The sequence below is a fragment of the Neopsephotus bourkii genome, unplaced genomic scaffold, assembly GCF_033783945.1.
Source record: "Neopsephotus bourkii isolate Nb327-2 ecotype Australia unplaced genomic scaffold, CSIRO-AGI_Nbou_v1 NB_1287, whole genome shotgun sequence".
NCBI classification, from domain to species: Eukaryota; Metazoa; Chordata; class Aves; order Psittaciformes; family Psittacidae; genus Neopsephotus; species Neopsephotus bourkii.
The window spans coordinates 4,034,975-4,052,096 of NW_026901771.1; the positions used below are offsets into that span (position 1 = coordinate 4,034,975).

General features: G+C 50.8%; 1 protein-coding gene and 1 pseudogene across 1 annotated transcript; one reads left to right on the forward strand and one right to left on the reverse strand.

The window, feature by feature from the left end:
• Positions 1-389: 389 nt before the first annotated feature.
• Positions 390-3,624, reverse strand: LOC133218818 (protein Wnt-4-like; annotated as a pseudogene).
• A 2,780-nt stretch (positions 3,625-6,404) lies between these two features.
• On the forward strand, positions 6,405-14,925 carry LPAR5 (lysophosphatidic acid receptor 5). The gene is made up of 2 exons (XM_061365630.1): positions 6,405-6,798; positions 13,473-14,925. The coding sequence occupies exon 2, from the start codon at positions 13,794-13,796 to the stop codon at positions 14,904-14,906; it is 1,113 nt and encodes a 370-aa protein (XP_061221614.1). The 5' UTR covers positions 6,405-6,798; positions 13,473-13,793; the 3' UTR covers positions 14,907-14,925.
• The last annotated feature ends 2,197 nt before the right edge of the window (positions 14,926-17,122 follow it).

The window sequence follows — 17,122 nt, forward strand, 5'->3', positions numbered from 1 at the left end:
CTGACATCCCACCCAACTCTTGCCTCCCTCCCTCCCTCCCTCCCTGCAGGTTTATACTGGTTAGGAGATCTCCCAAAGATGTATAAAGAGCATGTTGTTCCTATAAACCTAACTTGCTCCCTTCTCTCTGATGCCACTGCTCTATTACACCACTCAGTGACCCCTCTGATGTCCGAGGTGGGTCCCTATGGCCCCCTGCTCTGCACCATGGTGTTCCTCACTTGCTGTAGCCCATGTATCCCCCTGAACATGAGGACTCCACCATGACCTTTTCTCCTCCCAGCCCATGGGAAGGAGCAGAGCCAGGTACCCTCAGGTCCCAATGCAGCACCAGGAAGGAGCTGACATACACCTTTGGCTTTCCCTTGCAGACGGTTGAGTTGAAGGGTTCATTGGGCCTGCGTTCTCCCACTCTCCCTCTGGAAACACAAGTCAAACAGCAGAAACCCCAGCGGGGCTGGCAAGGGGGTGCCATGGGGGGAGCACAGGGGAGTTGGTGGCACCCCTGGAGCCAGGACAGCAGAACCCCACATCTCCTCCGCTCCCCCCCGGGCTGTGTGTGTCTCCCCACGCCTTCCCCTGCTCCCCATGTCCCTCCCCAGGGTGTCCCTCAGTGGCAGCAATTGCACCTCCACAAGGGGCCAGCACTGCCTGCACTTAGTGCAGCACCAGCGGGACTCCACCACTTCAGCCTGCACTGTGTGGAAGCCCCTGCTGCAGCACAGCAGCTCTTGGGCAGCCATCCACGGCCGCTGAGGTCCGGTTGCATTGGCAGCCTCAAGTGCCAAAGACCCCACACTGGGTGTCCCAGTTGCAGAAGTATCACAGTATCACAGTATGTTAGAGATTGGAAGGGACCTCAAAAGATCATCTAGTCCAATCCCCCTGCCGGAGCAGGAACACCTAGATAAGGTTACACAGGAACGTGTCCACGCGGGTCTTGAATGTCTCCAAAGAAGGAGACTCCACAACCTCCCTGGGCAGCCTGTTCCAGTGTTCCGTCACCCTCACTGAGAAGAAGTTTAAGTGGAACCTCTTGTGTTCCAGTTTGTACCCATTGCCCCTTGTCCTATCATTGTTTGCCACAGAAGTCTGGGCTGGCCAACAGGCAGACCAAGTTATGACCTGTGTAGGGCTTGAAGCTAGAGCTCTTGGGCACCAGGAGCTCACGGGAACCAACCCGTTTGGGGTAAAGCTCTGTCGCGCCCTTGAACATCTCCTTGAGGATGTTGCCCACCTTGTGGAAGGGAGGCATCACCTTCCAGCATGTGCAAACCTTGCAGGAGCCCCACACGCCACCTTCATGGGGGCCAGGAGAGCCTTTGGAGCAGGAGGCAGCTGCCAGTCAGAGCTGGGACACCCTGACCCATAGTTCCTATGGCTGCGGGTGCCACCTCCATGGGGTGGGAAGGGAAGGGATCAGGGAAGGCAAGGCAAGAGAGTTAAAAAGCTTCTTTAAGCCAGGCCATTTTGAAAGAGAAGGGACTCCCTTCTGCGGAAACCAGATGGGTATGTAAAAGAAACCATTGATGCAGAGGAAGAGATGGGGACCTGCTGTGGGGATGGGAACAGATCTGCCCAGAGCCAGAGGACATTCAGAGGACCAGATCTAACAGTGTCCCCTGCAGAAGATGGTGGTTTTATTCAGGAAGGGAAGGAGCGGGGAAGCCCTTCAGAGCAGGATGGAGAAACCCATTTCCTTTGCAAAAAAGGCCAAGAAAGGTAAATCACAGCTGAGGCCTGTGAGGAAAAGGAGACTGCACAGAGGTGGTTTAGGGAGGCTGGGACCCACACACACGCAGGAGAGGAGCCAGCTCAGTGTGAGCAGCGTGATGCTGGGCTAGGAAAAGGCAGCAGGACACAGACCTGCCCTAGGGACCCATGGCTGTCCCGAGTAGCATCTCAGGGTAAGGGAGCGGGACCGAGCTCCACCTAGGCAGGGAGAAGCCGCTGAAGCCAGGCTTGCTCCCCAGCCCTTGTTCCTGCCCGTCCCTTCCTCCCAGCCTCATTGTGCAGGTTCACGAGCGTTCGGCTGGAGGAGGCACCGCGACTCCTCTCAGGGCTGTCTACAAAGGCTTGAGAGAAAGGAATCCCATAAAGGAGGTTATCAGAGCAGCCTCACCATCGGAAACCTGCAAAGGGAAAGCAGCCCTGGGGGGAGCAACCAAAGGGCTGAGGGCTGTGGAGAAGGAAGTGACCCCCCCGGTGAGGGTCTCCTACATGGACCTTCTCCTCTGCCACCCCGTCCCCGTCCCCAGCCTCCTCCTGCACTTCGGGACTGAGTCCTCGGACCTTGTGGTCGCAGCCACATCACTCCAGCTCCCTGTGGCTGCAGGCACGAGTGACAGCAAAGGCAACGCCGTGGCGATGGCGTGGGTGAAAGCAGACTCCCGTGTGCCTGCAGTGGGGAGAGACATGCATCAGTCTGCGGGGGGAAAGGCGCTGATGGGACACGGCGCAGGGGAAAAGAGGTTGCGATTGTGTGCAGGGAAGATGTATTCTGATGGAGACTGCTCAGCAGAAATCACTGTAAGGATGCTCGCCTGGTGATGCTGTTTCTAAAGCTTTGGACCACTAAGGGAGACGGCTCTGTGGGGTCCTTCGGGACCCTTTGACACCCTGAGTTCCTGGGCCATTGTGGGAGACAACTCCTCAGCCACCAGGAGAAGTGAAAGGGGAGCCATGGTGGGGAATGCCAGGGGCTGAGCCTCGCACACAGAGGGGTTTCTCAGGGTGGACCCTGCTGCCTTGTGTCTAGGAGCCAAAGAGGCTCTTGCTCATAGCTCCTTGCATGGCTCTTCCCACCCAAACACATGCCAAATCTGTTCAGTACTGTTTGGGGGCATAGGCAGATCTTTTTTTCTGGCCTGCAACAAAAAATGGACCTCAGCTGCAGTGCAAAAGCTTTGATTTGAGCTGCTACCCCAAAGGGCCGGGTTGGCCAGTCTGCACCAGTTTGCACCAGCTAGTACCCACAATAATCCACATGGGAACAAAAAGCCAAATCGGGCCAAATGAGGAAGAGTTTAGCCAGAATACTAATATTTGTAATAACACACGCATTTGGTTCTGTTCGCTGTGTGTTGACAGCTATGGTAGTATGTGGAGGAGGGTAGTGGGTGCTCTGGGCATACTAGCCCAGGAAAAGAGCCAGTGTGTCAAGGAGACCCCATGGCCATACCAAAGGGATCCCCTGCACTGCCTCCCCATCACTGACCTTGGATGGCCCCCTTGCTGAAGACCTGCAGCATGGAGCAGTTCCACCGCTGGGAGTGGAACTGGTGCTGGCACCCCTCGATGGCCAGCTCCAAGCCTCGCCTCACCGCATCCATGGCTTCCACCTCCCGATGGCAAATGCAGACCTGCTCTGCTACCAGGCTCTCGCAGGCCCTGGGGTCCCAGAGGAGCACCCACAGGGAAGTCTGCTTGGCCAGGTACCTGTGGGGCATGGAAGAGTCAGGCGCAGATAAAAGAGCCAGAGCTGTGTCTGCCCTCTGTAGACTAGCCCTCTGTAGCCTTATTTTAGAGCAGAAACGGGTCAGGGAAGGGGATGTGCTGCCTCTTGTCTGTACCAAATTGGACATTGCTGCTTCTCATCCTGCTCTGCACCTCTCCAGCTTCACTGTCACTCTCCCCTCATGCTCCCAGAGATGCCCCTCTTTAATGGGCTGCCTGGTTGTTTCTTCCACCCTTTCTCACAGATCTGCCTGTTTTCTTGGGTGACAGCACCTCCCCAGGTGAATTCCCAATCCAGACAAAGCATACTCACAGCCAGGTCACAGCAAGGATGTGCTGCACCAGGATTAGCACCACGTACAGCCACATCATCTCCATCCTGTCCCTGCTGAAACTCCACCTTCATCCACTGTGCAGGAGCACCTGAATCCCCTCTTGTGACCTCCCACTGCCTATGACTGCTCTCACAGCAGCTCCAGCCCAGCAGTGCAGCACACAGGTAGCCCCTACCCTGGGCAATGACCATGGGCTGCCTGGGTATGCAGTGCCAGCATCGAAGACCTGATATCCCACAGAAACCTGAGAGGTTGGCACTGAAGAGCCTCCACGCTGGTGCTGCTCCCTACCTACAGCTCAGGCAGCATCATAGGAGGGTCTGAACTAGGGGTCTGGGGCAGGCATCTGTCAGAGGGAGCTCCCATGGCTGGGGACAGCTTCATTGTCAGAGCCCCGGTCTCTGTCAGCAGTCGATGTGGTTGTCTTCATCCACAGTCAAGTCACTCCATCAGCAGGAAGCAGCCAGAGCCCCAGCCAACAGCAGAGCCTTCCACACAAGAAGAACCCGGCAGCACCAAGCTGGTTGTTAGACCCACCAGCTCATCACTGCTCTGTCACCAAGTCCTTTGGAGAGATGGAGTTTCCCAGCAGTGACAGCTCATGGGAGCACGCAGGGGAAGGTCTGCAGCCTCCCTCATCCCCAGCCACCATCCTTGAGGACTCTCCCTCATCTGCCTCCTCCAGGATGGAGATTCTTCTTTTCTACCCCGCAGCCCACAGAGCTACAGCAAACCAACACAGCCTGGCTGCTCCATGGCTCTCTTCACTCTTTCTCTGGCAGGTCTCTCTTCATCCCCCTCATTTTCTTCCCCATGGCAAGAGGTTCAGCCCTTGCCCTTTCCCCAAGCAGGCATGATGAGGGGGCTGCCCCTCTTCTCAGTGGGTAGGGTTTTCCTAAGAGCCCCTGGGAGCCCAGGAAAACGTGTGTTGTGTGACCAGAATGTCCTGGGAGATAAAAGCCTGTCATTCCCTATCAGGTCTGGGAAGTGCCAGCCGTCCCCACCATCCTGGAGGGTGAAGCTGCTCACACAGCCTGGAAGTTTCTGCTTTTCCTGTCTGAATCATTCAGAAAGTGAAGCGTGGCTGCTCCAGCCTTGCTATGGCTCCTCCACCATGGCCCCCCTTTGCTGTGCTCGTCCACATTTCCCTGCACAAAGAGGTATGAAGAGTACTAGGGTTTATCAGTCATCCTTTCAAACCTAGCAGCCCCTCTGGTGTAGCACTCTTTCCACCTCTCTCCTTGCCTTCCCAGCAGCCTGCATCCCTAGGTCTGTTGGGTCCTTGTTCCTGCTTTCTGGAGTCAGCTCTCTGGGGCGGCAGGCGTGTTGGGATCTGCAGCACCAGGGTGTAGGCTCCAACACACACCCCAGTAATCTGGTCTTACCTGCTACAGACTCAGCTCTGAGGAAACACCAGGGGTTGCACTGCTCTTCACCACGAGCTCAGCCTCCAAGGGACGGTGAGGAGCAGAGCAGAGGTGTGAGCCCACCTGGGCATGGGGAGATGGAGTTCGTGGGCTGATGCACTGGGAGCTGGTGAGGTGAGTGAACCTGGGTGAGGGATGCTCTGGGGCTCACGGGCTCATGGGCTAAGTGCCACCGTGTTCTCCTTCTCTGGCACAGATGGAGAAGCCAGGCTCAGGCAGGCGTGTGCATGTGTGTGAGGGGAGGGGAAAGGTCCCGTAGAGGCTATCAGAGACTCCTTTTGCAAAGGGAGAAGGACACCAGGACACCTACCCCCCTCCCCGGTATATCTGCAAATCTTTATCAGCACCAGAGCCTCTACGGGAACTGGAGAGACACAAAAAGCCGTGAGAACAAAGACCCCAGCAACTAGGAGATGAGAAAGGGTAGGTCCGGTTAAAGAAGAGAAGCACTAAAAAGGAGCAGGGTGAGATCAATGGTTTGAGTGCTATTGTACCCTCCAAGGATTTATGAGCATCAGGAACATACATCCTTCGGTGTGTCATCCCCTGAATGAGGAGGCAGTGTTGGCAGAGCAAGGGAGGCAGGCAGTGAGGAAGTCAAACAGCAGCAGCAGCAGCCAGCAGGCGGAGGAGTTGGTCAAGGGCTGCAGAGAAAGCGGGATCCCACAGGCACAGCACCTCAAGGCAGCTGCTTCTGGCAAGGACTACTGTTAGGATTAGCAGTGTCCCCATGACCTCTGTCTTCTTCCAGGTGTGCTGGGACTGGCAATGTAGAAATAGGACTTGAAGCAACAGAGTGCCAGATGGGCTCTGCAGAAGGGCACATCCCCTCCCAGCTATGCCTGGCAGTGCTAGGTCACAGATGTCCTGCTAAATCAGCCCTTGTACCTCCTTAGCACCGTGCCTCCTGTAGCTTTAAACTACAGGGACTGATATCTGTGGCAAACGTGCCTTTGCCTGCCACGGGCACTGACACCTCTTCAGAGCTCAGTTCCATTGGGGTCCTGCTGGCAGGAGCTCAGTCCCAAAGCACCCAACCCATGGGACTGACAGGACCCTGAGCCTTTGCACTGCCTGACAGTTAAATCAGCTTTGCTCTCACTTCCTCTGTTTCACTTCTACCTCCTGTTTATGGGGAGAGGGATGTTTTAGTTTTCCCCTGTCAGTCCTGGGGGTGGCTGAGCAGAGACAAGCCAGTGTTCAGCACTATGACCCCGGGCAGGTCTCCTCAGTTGCAAGGACATCTGGGTGTTGCTTCTTTCATGATTACGTTTGTTTTCATAGGATGGCGTTTATCTTAATCAGCTTTGGGTAGCAAGGTTCATTCTCTGTGGGCAGCCAGAAGCGCATCAGGAAGTGAGAAAGGAGCGGAGATGAGCTGCAGCATGACAGATGTAGAACTAGATATGGTGAGGTAGAGGATGGCTGTGATTTGGATGAACAGGTAGGCAAAGAGCCTGCCTGGTCCTGTTTTGATTCCAGCTGCTTTGAGGTTTGGTGCCTGGATCAACTGCTCTGCAGTGACAGCAGTCGCTATCGAGGGAGCCTGCGTGCACCTTTGGCTCTTCACCAGCACAGAGGTAAGTGAGATGGAAACACCTGGAGAGCTGGATGGTGTGGGGGCACTGGGCACTGATCCCCATGTGCTGCCAGACCTGACAATGGGGAACCCTCTACACCTCTTTCAGTTGCCTGGTGAACCTAAAAGTGCAAGGCAAGTCTCAGTATTTACTCAGAGGATCCTGGTTTTAGGATCCTGTGATGCTAAAAGCACGGGCAGACTGCAGAGCTTACTTGTCAAAGTGCCCACTATGGAACCCCTGTTCCATGGGGCCCTCAGGTGATGAAGGGGGATGACACCTCTAGGGAATAGGCAGTAGAAGTGTGACCAGACCTTGTGAGTTAAATATGGAGGTCTCGGCTTTGATGTCACCTATCTCTCATTAAAAACCAGACATCCTAAGTCTTGAATGTCTTCACAGTTCTAATCATCACAATAAATCATCACAATAATCTAATTTCTTGGTTAGAAAAAAAAGGTGAGAAGTGGGGCTTAAATATCACTTATAGTAGATAAAAAGCATCCACATTTATGGTAAAATATACCTTCGATTTCTAAAGCAAAATTGGGTGTTTTTGAGGCTCGATGCACTCTTTGTTATTTCCTTTTGGTTTCAGATTTACTCAGCAAGATCATGCAGTCTGTATTTTCAGCTGCGCTGCTCTGCACCCCAGTGCTGCATTCTCTGTCTGCATCCCCAGCCCCTAAGAGGTCCAGGGTTTAAAGCACAAGTCGCTCTCAGAAACACTGACCTTGTGGCATGCTCAGCAAGCTTTCCCTTGCTGTCTTTTTCCACCTCGTTTCTCAGCCCTGTGCAAAGCCTTCTGCCCACCATGCTGTGCCCCTATCTGCAGTGCTAGGAGGCAGTGTCTGTTGGTGAGAGAGTGTCTGGAGAAAAGAAGCCCAGGACCATACAGTGCGATGCCAGGCACACATCACCTCAGGGCACGCTGCCTGTTCTGGCCCCTGTATGCCAGTACAGTAGGGGTGGGGGTGGGTGTGCTTACCCAAATCCTCATGGGTTTTGCATGCCCTGTGGGGTCTCCAGGCCTACCACCTCTCTGGAGAGAGATGCCCACCTTGAGCCCCCTCTCTGGCTTGTCTCAGTCTAGCACCCCACACCAGCCAGGGCCCTAGGCAGCTCCTCAGCACCATCAGGAGGCACATAGATCTGAATCATAGAATAGTTAGGGTTGGAAAGGACCTTAAGATCATGTAGTTCCAACCCCCCTGCCATGGCTGTTGTTCAAGTGGGGTGGCCACAGGAGGGGAGCTGTGGGAGGAGAGAACAGTGCATTCTTTTCAACCGTGGTTTTAGGGTTGTCCGACCACCTTCCAGCATCACATTCTCCTCTTCCATCACACAGCAACAGCAGCCGATGCTGCCCCCATCTCACACCTATACCAGCACCTCTTCCTCCTGCACTGGTGTTTTTCCTTCCTTCTTGTTTCTGCAGCTTCTCCTCCCCTGCAGCAGTTGCTCAGTGGCATATGTGTGTCTGTGTGCACACAGGTGCCCATGCATGTGTCATGTCTATGTCATTCCCCCTGTTCCCCCTCCCAGGGCAAGAATATAGGCAGAAAATTCATTTTCTACCTAAAACCAGAAAGAAACATCTGCCTAGATAGGATCTGTAAGTTTGAGTTGCTCTTTTCTGTCCCTGCTGGGAAAAGGACCGTGGTCTTGGCACATGGACTTCAGGGGCTTATGTTGATCTTCACTGAGAGGTAAAAAGATGCTTCCTCCACCTTCTGGGCCACGTGAGGTCAGTCACCAAACAGAAGTCCCCTCAGAATCTCAAGTCAGCATCTCATCATGAAGAGGAGGATTGTGGTACCATTGCCTCTTTACACAGCTGTTGACTTGAGTCCCCTCAGCAGCTTTCATGTGGAGCAATGGGTGCTTGAGGTTCTTTCTGAGGCAAACACAAAGAACATGGCCTGTGGCAATCAGACATCCGACCAGTTTCAGCTTCCTGATACCAACCTGCTTCACTCTTAGCTTTCCTTTTCAGTGAAGGAATCATAGATTCACAGGCTGGTTTGGGTTGGAAGCGACCTTAAAGCTCATCCAGTACCAATCCCCTGCCATGGGCAAGGACACCTTCCACTAGAGCAGGTTGCTCCAAGCCCCTGTGTCCAACCTGGCCTTGAACACTGCCAGGGATGGGGCAGCCACAGCTTCTCTGGGCACCCTGTGCCAGCGCCTCAGCACCCTCACAGGGAAGAGCTTCTGCCTAAGAGCTCATCTCAATCTTCCCTCTCTTTTAGCTTAAAGCAATTACCTTTTAATGGTAAAGGGACAGTCAAAACAGTACCTGCAGAACTCTGCAGAGAAATGCTTTGTTCCCACAGCTTCATCTTTCCAAAGACCACATATGTACACATCTCATCTCAGGTCTCTGAGATCTTGACTACAGCATCTATTATGTCAAATGTCAGCCTCTCAGCTTAACGTCAGTAACACCACCATAGAGGATTCTTACTTCAGTGCTTAAATCCACCCACCAACAAAAAAAATCCCTTCGAAAACCCCAATCTATTTTCTGCTCTCAGTGATCTTTGCTGCCAGTTTAGAACTCTGCTGCTTGGTGTCTCGAAGGCTGACGGGCTCATATGTATGGAAAGACCACTCAGAAAATAGAGAAAAGGTGATGGTGGGCAAAACACTGAACAGATTTCTTGCACTGGTGTTCATGGCAGGAAAGCCTGAGAGACTTCCACAGCTAAAACTCTCTCTTAACTACTTTAATCAAAGGGTGTTCTCTGATCAGATGGTGGTAGGGATGACTGTGGAGCAGCACGATGAAATAAACGCCGTCTGAAACCCCATAGCTCCTACCCCAGAGGTCAGAAAGCAGCTGAAGGGTGGCTGACCTCACTAACTGTGGTGTAAAAACATTTGCCTAAAACTACTTTTAAAGGCTCACTTGCAGACACAGCTTGAGAAAAGGCTCTTGAGGGACTTCAGACCAGGGAGCTTGATGTCTGTGCTGAACAAATTATAAGCTATAATAAAGGGGAAAAATCAATTGCCATGCAGTCACATCTAATTACTGGGGAAGAGTCATTACAGCTTTTATAAAGGGATGCTGTGTCTCGCAGTCCTTCTTTGAAGGAGCCAACAAGCTTTGCTTTCCACCAATGGTGCTTAAAGAAACTGAAATAAAAGGTGCTAACCTGGATAAAAAGTGCCTACAAGATAGGACAGAGAATGAAGGCAGATGCTTGGTTTTCACAGTGGAGCTGTAAGACACCAGTGCTGAGGCTTGCACTGTTTGACTTATTCATGAGGGATGAATATTAATAAAATAACAAGTATATTGGAGAAATAAGATTATTCAAGTCAGAAAAGATGAGGCTTGGCTGTGAAGAACTGCAGAGGTTAAGAGAAGCGTGAATGAGAGGCCTTAAAATACCATCATCTAGCCAGGGATGAGAAAAGACGATCTCAACTGACCATTGCCCTTTGCAAGTGAGATTTACGCCTACTCAATTCAACCCATCAACACTGTGTATCCTTTGAGCACTCTGCCACAGGGCTCCCAAAGGCAGTAGCAGAAGTGGAAAGGTGCTGAGAGGGCAACAAGGATGTTCAAAAGAGGAACAACTATGAAGACAAGGACCCTTTAACTTCAAAAAGACAAATCAAACCCCAAAACAAAACAAAAAGATGTTACTGAAGGGAATATGGCAGACACTTATAAAACCATCCGTGATAAGGTGAAGGTGAATAGGGACATTTTTACCACTGTCTGTTCCAGCACTAAAACTAGGAACTGAATCTAGCAGGTGGTGATTCAAATAATAGTACACAGAAGTGGTTCTTCACCTGAGATGCAAGTAAGCTTTGGAACTCCTTGGCACTGGATGCTGTAGATAGGAAATCTTACATTGACTTTTCTTTTCATGTAAAATTACGACAGAAAAGTTCCCTCTCAAATTCCTTATTGAATACCTCCTCTTGAATAGCTTGTCTGTTGAGAAAAGTCACCTCCACCTGACACCTGGCTGGTCTGGGCACACATGTTACAGCAGGTTACGGTCTCTCTTGGAGACTCAGTCTCCCTCACTTTATCTCAATCAAAACCCTTGAGATTTGTTAAGACATTTAATCATCTCGCTTGAAACCAACATTCTTGCATATCTGCTTTGTCTAGATGGGTTATTTTATACTTTAAACTTAAGCAATTCTTCACACAAAGTCTTAATCCACCAAGAAGGGTGAAATCCACCCAGGTATAGCTTGACAAACCAATAGAAGTTCCTCTAAGAAACCTGTCATGGTGGTGGACCTGCCCAACAACACAAAAGGATGGGCAATCTGATAGCTGTCTGCTCTGTCGTATTAGACTTCCATTTTCATCATTTAACATATTGTTGCCAGGATGAATCTTTTCCTACCTCTGAGGTTAGCACACACTTAGGTCTTTAATAGATCCTCCCTCTAGATCTGTACATTGCCCCATAATGCCATCCAGAATTTCTGATGTGCTTGTCGTGGCTGACAAGTTGCTGACTAGCCTCCTCTTCCAGTAATACCAACCTCATGTAAAGATTTCCTCTAGACAAGAAATTCCACTTTCCTTTTGAAGTAGACAACAATCTATGTGGGCTCCGTGAGGGAAAACCTATCTAACCCATGTAAACAGCTGTGGGGGAACTGTGTCATACTTACCAACCCGTACTCCACTGCGACAGCTTTGAGAGCAGATGTCTGGGTTTAGGATCATAGAATAATTAAGACAGTCTCTAGCCTAATTAAAGACTCGTCTCTAGTCTCTAGGGGCAGCTATGAGATCAGATGAGGTTACTTTGGGCTTTACAGAGCCTGGTCTTGAAAACTTCCAAGGATGGAGACTTCACACCCTCTCTATGAAATCTGTTGCAATGCCTGATTGTACCCACAATGAAAACAGTTTGTCCTATATCCAGTCTGAATCACTGTTACTTCAGTTTATGCCCGTTGCCACTTGTTCCCCTGCAATGCCTTACTGTGAGCAGCTAACTCCATCCTCTTTCAGTAGCCACCTTGGGGATGTGGAACAAGGGTTGTGGTCAGTTCATCACAGATTGTCTCTGTTGCTCCTCCCTCCTCAGGGGAGGACTCCTCACACTCATCCCCTGCTCCAGCATGGGGTCCCTCACACAGGAGGCAGTTCTCCATTAACTTCTTCTACATGAGTCTTTCCCATGGGCTGTTCTTCATGAACTGCTCCAGTGTGGGTCCCTTCCATGGGGTGCATCCATCAGGAACAGGCTGCTTCAGCATGGGTTCCCTGGGGGGTCACAGCTCCTACCACCAAACCTGCTCCAGTGTGGGCTCCTCTCCCCATGGGACTGCAGATCCCACCAGGAGCTGCTTCAGCACACGCTTCCCACAGGTCACAGGCTCCTTTGGGCATTCCTCTGCTCTACCACGGACCTCCATGGGCTGCAGGTGGAATCTGCTCTGCATGGACCTCCATGGGTTGCAAGGGGTATCTGCACTAGCATGGACCTCGATGGGCTGCAGGGGTACAGCCTGCCTCACCATGGTCTGCACACAGGCTGCAGGGGAATCTCTGCTCCAGTGCCTGGAGCAGCTCCTGCCCTCCTCCTTCACTGACCTGGGTGTCTGCAGAGCTGTTGCTCTCACACATTCCCACTCCTCTGCTCTGGCTGCAGTTGCTGTCGTGCAGCAACTTGTCCCTTTCTTAAAGATGTTATCCCAGGGGAGATACCACCATCACTGATGGGCTCAGCCTTGGTCAGCTGCAGGTCCTTCTTGGATCCAGCTGGCATCGGCTCTGTCAGACACAGGGGAAGCTTCCAGCAGCTTCTCACAGAAGCCAACCGTGTTGCCAAAACCTTGCAGGGCAAACCCAATATAGGAGATACATTATATAGGCTGGAGCTTTCCCTTCTCCAGCTCAGTTCCCTCAGCATCTCCTCATGGGGCAAGTGCTCCAGCCTCCAGACCACTGAAACCCATGGCCTATCCTTCTTTACTGTGTGCTCCCTTGCCTTACCTGGTTGTGGTGTGTTTGTGGGACATGGACAGCAACATGCCTTACCATGTTGTAAGTCAGAAAATGTCCTGAGGACATGCAATCCAAATAAGCACCACTTGTCCCATGCAAGCAAGAACTTTAGGAATATAAGCAATGTAAGGAACTCCAGCTAGCTGGGACTCAGTTTTGTGTGGGTTGTTTAACCTAGGAAAAGGAGCTGGGGTGGAGTCAAGCCTAAGTCTAAGTCAAGTCTTTTTATCTGCCACAGATGTACAGATGCACAAAGTCCTGATTCTTTCATATAAAAGAGGTTTTATTTTCAATTCCTTGCAGTCAGTGTTTTCCCCTCAAAATGCCTGCTCCCTTCTTTTTCTTTCTCTTTCTCTTTCACTTTTTGGGTCTGTGTTGACTACTTTCCCCATGCGCTCTTGTGGTGTCCCTTTCTTATATACACGTGCCCTCAGCAATGATCAAAGCAAAGTGCATTTCCTGAGGCTGAGCAATAGATGATTCTGTACAACAGTTACCTTCCCTGTGCTCTGGCTTCTTCTGTCATGTAATTACTTCTCTATCGTCTGTTTTTCTTAGTCTTCTGGTTTCTTTGTGAGCTCTTTTTGCAGAAGTCACCATGATTTTAACATTTCAAGAGATTTCCTCCTCTAACTTCAAATCTTCTGTCTTGGTCTTCTGCTCTGACCAGGAGTTGTGCTGACAAGTGGCAATGACCCTCCATCGCATCAGGATCCCCATAAGCACTGGAAAGAACTGCTGAACTAGAGGCAGAAGCTGACTCTAGGTGACTACGTTACCATCCCTGCTAGATGACCACAGAGCAGCAATCCAAAGCAGATTGGATGAAAGAGAGATGTGCCCATCTACCTCCCAGCTCCAGATAAGGGGAATGATCAGCCTGTGGCTCCTTAGAGGGGAATGACTTCTCTCAGAGCTTTTCTTTGTGCCTCCTTAGCCCACCAGCAGGCTCAGCTACCTCAGCATCACCCTCCTCTGATCCCTGCTTGGCATGTCAGCTTCCAATGCATCTCAGACATGCAAGGATTACACTTTCAACCACCACCTGCTCCTGCCTGGCTACATCCTGATATTCATGACAGGTTTGATGCTGAATGTGATGGCCCTATGGATATTCATCCGCTACCTGCGCCTGAAGTCCGTAGTCATGATCTATATGTTCAACCTGGCCGTGAGCGACCTCACCTTCACACTCCCTCTGCCACTGCGACTCTACTACTATTTTAACCACCACTGGCCCTTTGGTAACACCCTGTGCCAGGTCTCTGGCTCTGTCTTCCAGATCAACATGTATGGCAGCTGCCTGTTTCTCATGTGCATCAATCTGGATCGCTATGCTGCCATAGTTCACCCACTTCGTTGGCGGCACCTGCGGCGCCCCAAGGTAGCCAAGCTCCTTTGCCTGATTGTCTGGATTGTGATCTTCATAGGCTCCATCCCCACAGCTATAGTCCACAAGCAAAACCACTGTGAGGTACAGAACAAGACCATTTATCTGTGCTTTGAAAGCTTTAGTGACAACATGTGGCAGAATAACCTCTTCCCCCTAGTTGTCCTGGCTGAAATCTTGGGGTTTCTCTTGCCTCTCAGCTCTGTGACATACTGCTCGATTCGGATCTTTCAAGAGCTCTACCGGAACACCCAGACAAAGACCCTGCGACAGCAGAAGACAGTCCGTCTCCTGTTGGTCAATCTGGTTATCTTCATCATCTGCTTTGTGCCTTACAACACTACCCTGGCAGTCTATGGGATGATGAAGGCCAGGCTGATTAAGGTTGAGAAAGAAACACAGGCCTCTGTCCGCCAAGTGTTAATTACAACAATGCTGTTGGCCAGCATGAATTGCACACTGGACCCCTTGATCTACTACTTCAGTACTGAGGGTTTCCGTAACACCTTTAAGAAACTGCGGCGGGGACAAGCCTGGGACTCAGAAACAGTGGTGCTTAAGAATCAGGTTGTGGAGCATAAGTCAAACCGAGATCATGCTGTCCCAAAAGTAAAGCAGTTCCCAATTGAAAACTTTATCCATCCCAATGAATCTTTGCCATCACTTCCTACTGCAGTATTTTTGAATGGCCCTATTGAGGACTCAGAAATATAAGCACAGAAAGGTCCTACCATTGCAGTCACCCTTTCACTGATTACAGCTCAGGTTGTTTAGCAGACTGTTTGAGGGAGCACGGCAGACTGTATGTGGGTGACGTGATGATACAAAACTGAAGGATGAATAAACAGAGCTGTCTTGGTGACATGGTCTCACCTCACTCTTTTGGTACAGGAAACAATGGAACAAGGGCTTGAAACAAACCTAGTATGCTTCATTTTGAGTCTTAAGTCCAGCTTGGGGCACCTAAGTAAGTGTCTTCATTTTCCAGAAGAGATGAAACATTTAGCAACCCTTGTTGGGGTGAGTTGAGTGTTTAGTACTCTTGCAGAAAACAGGTTCCTAATTGTACAGGGAGTCACAAACCTTAGCAAAGCAACCTTTAAGAGGTATGCCAAATGTGCTTGTGCAGCCACACACACACATGCATCACAATGGCTATACATTTTCCTAAAGCAGAACGGCTTGGGAAACACTAGCACACTTAAAAATACACCCAACATTCATAATGACCTCAGGAAAAAAGAGAGGATACCAATACTATTGTCATCTGTGAAGCTCACACTAACATTAGTGCTTTGCACTGTCTTGTTGCTCAGCCACAGGGTTAATTGAAATGATGTCACAGAATGAGGCTGTGGTGCAATGTATTTGCTCGCACTGTTTGTACGTGCTTCTTCAGCCCTCGCTCCATGTGAAAGCCCCATAAATCTTCCCAGAAGAGAGATTCAGCTGTACACAGGCAGTGCCAAAACCCGTTATTCACTCCTGCTAGTGAACAGGGCAGTCGCCTTTACGCTTGCATTGTAAAACAGCTTCTCTGTGGCTTCCAGCAGGACTCAGGCTACCCCTGTTAAAGGAAAGGGCAGGAAAAATGACATGAAACGCAGTTCAGGGTGAAGTCCTGGTTCTGAGACTTCTAAATTAGCAATGATTCTTATTTCAGTTCCCTACCTCATAACTGCTGTGCTATGCATTGCAATGCATCACAGTTTTGTGTTACAAAATACAGTTTAAGGGACACAGTGTTTTAAATCAATCTTTCCAGTCTCCCTTGAAGACTCTTCTACAGGCAATTGTAGAAGCAGGTCTTCAAAAAGACCTATAGAAGATGATAAACCTCTCTGCAGGGAGATTGCTGTGCCACAGGCTGCCCTGGGAGACATATGCCCTGGGTATGCAAGCTCCATCCCCTTTCTGAGCCTTGCAGCCAGCCAACGAGCCTTGAAATATATCTGCAGATGAAGGACATTTAATGGTGTCTGAGAGATGCAGTGAGGGAGGTGGAGGAGGGCTTGCAGGGCAGGAGGTATTTCTATTTTGAAAACTCCAGACTACCATGTGAATGTGAATCATTTGTGACATAGTACAGCTAGAGAGGAAAGAGAGCTGTGTGCGTGTCTTCTGCTAGGGTCTGATGTTACCCTTTTGTTCTGTGATTTATGGGGTAGCAAAGTGATATTACAGTAGCTGCACTGATGCCCATTTCCACCTCTTCCTCTGCCTTCCTCTTTCCTGCCTTCCCCTTTCCTAGACCCCTTTCTTTGTCCCTCTTCCTCTGGTCCTTTTTCCCTTCCCCAGATCTAACCCATCGTGTACCTAAGCATCAATACAATGCCTTCACTGCTATGTTTTCTTTCCTTTTATCTTGGCTACAGCACTGTCACAGATTCATATGAAGATTTGGGTTGGAAGGCACCTCTGGAGGTCTCTACCTGCACTCCCTGCTCACAGCAGGTTGCTGGGGGCAGTGAGGGCTGGATGCTCCCCAGAAGAGCAGCAGCTAAGAGCCAGGCATGGTAAGAAGGCAGGCAGAGGGAGAGACTTTCGCAGCAAGGGTAAGCATGCAAGCAACATGAGCAAGGCAAGTACAGTGACGGTAGCTGGGTTCATCGGAGAATCCAGATCTCCAGACAAGCCTGTGGTGACGAGGCAGGTCCAAAGTCAAACTAAGAAGTCAAGTCAGCACCAGGATCAGCTCTGGAGGCAGTAAGCAGGGTGACCCACAGTCCAGTGATGGCTAGACAAGTCCATCCTGACAAAGCAGGTCTCAGGTCAAGTCAGGAAGTTGATCCATCAGTCTGGATCGACAGAGTGCGTGGGCAGGATGCAAGGGCAAGAGCACCAGCTTAAAAGCAGTTCCTGGGGCAGGGGGTCAGCCCTGGTTGGAGCTCCAGCAGAGCTTTCTGGAATCTCTCCTCAGAGTCACCAAA

Bases quoted from the DNA above. Each gene is read 5' to 3' on its own strand.
- LPAR5 (XM_061365630.1), top strand. From the start codon at position 13,794: ATGTCAGCTTCCAATGCATCTCAGACATGCAAGGATTACACTTTCAAC.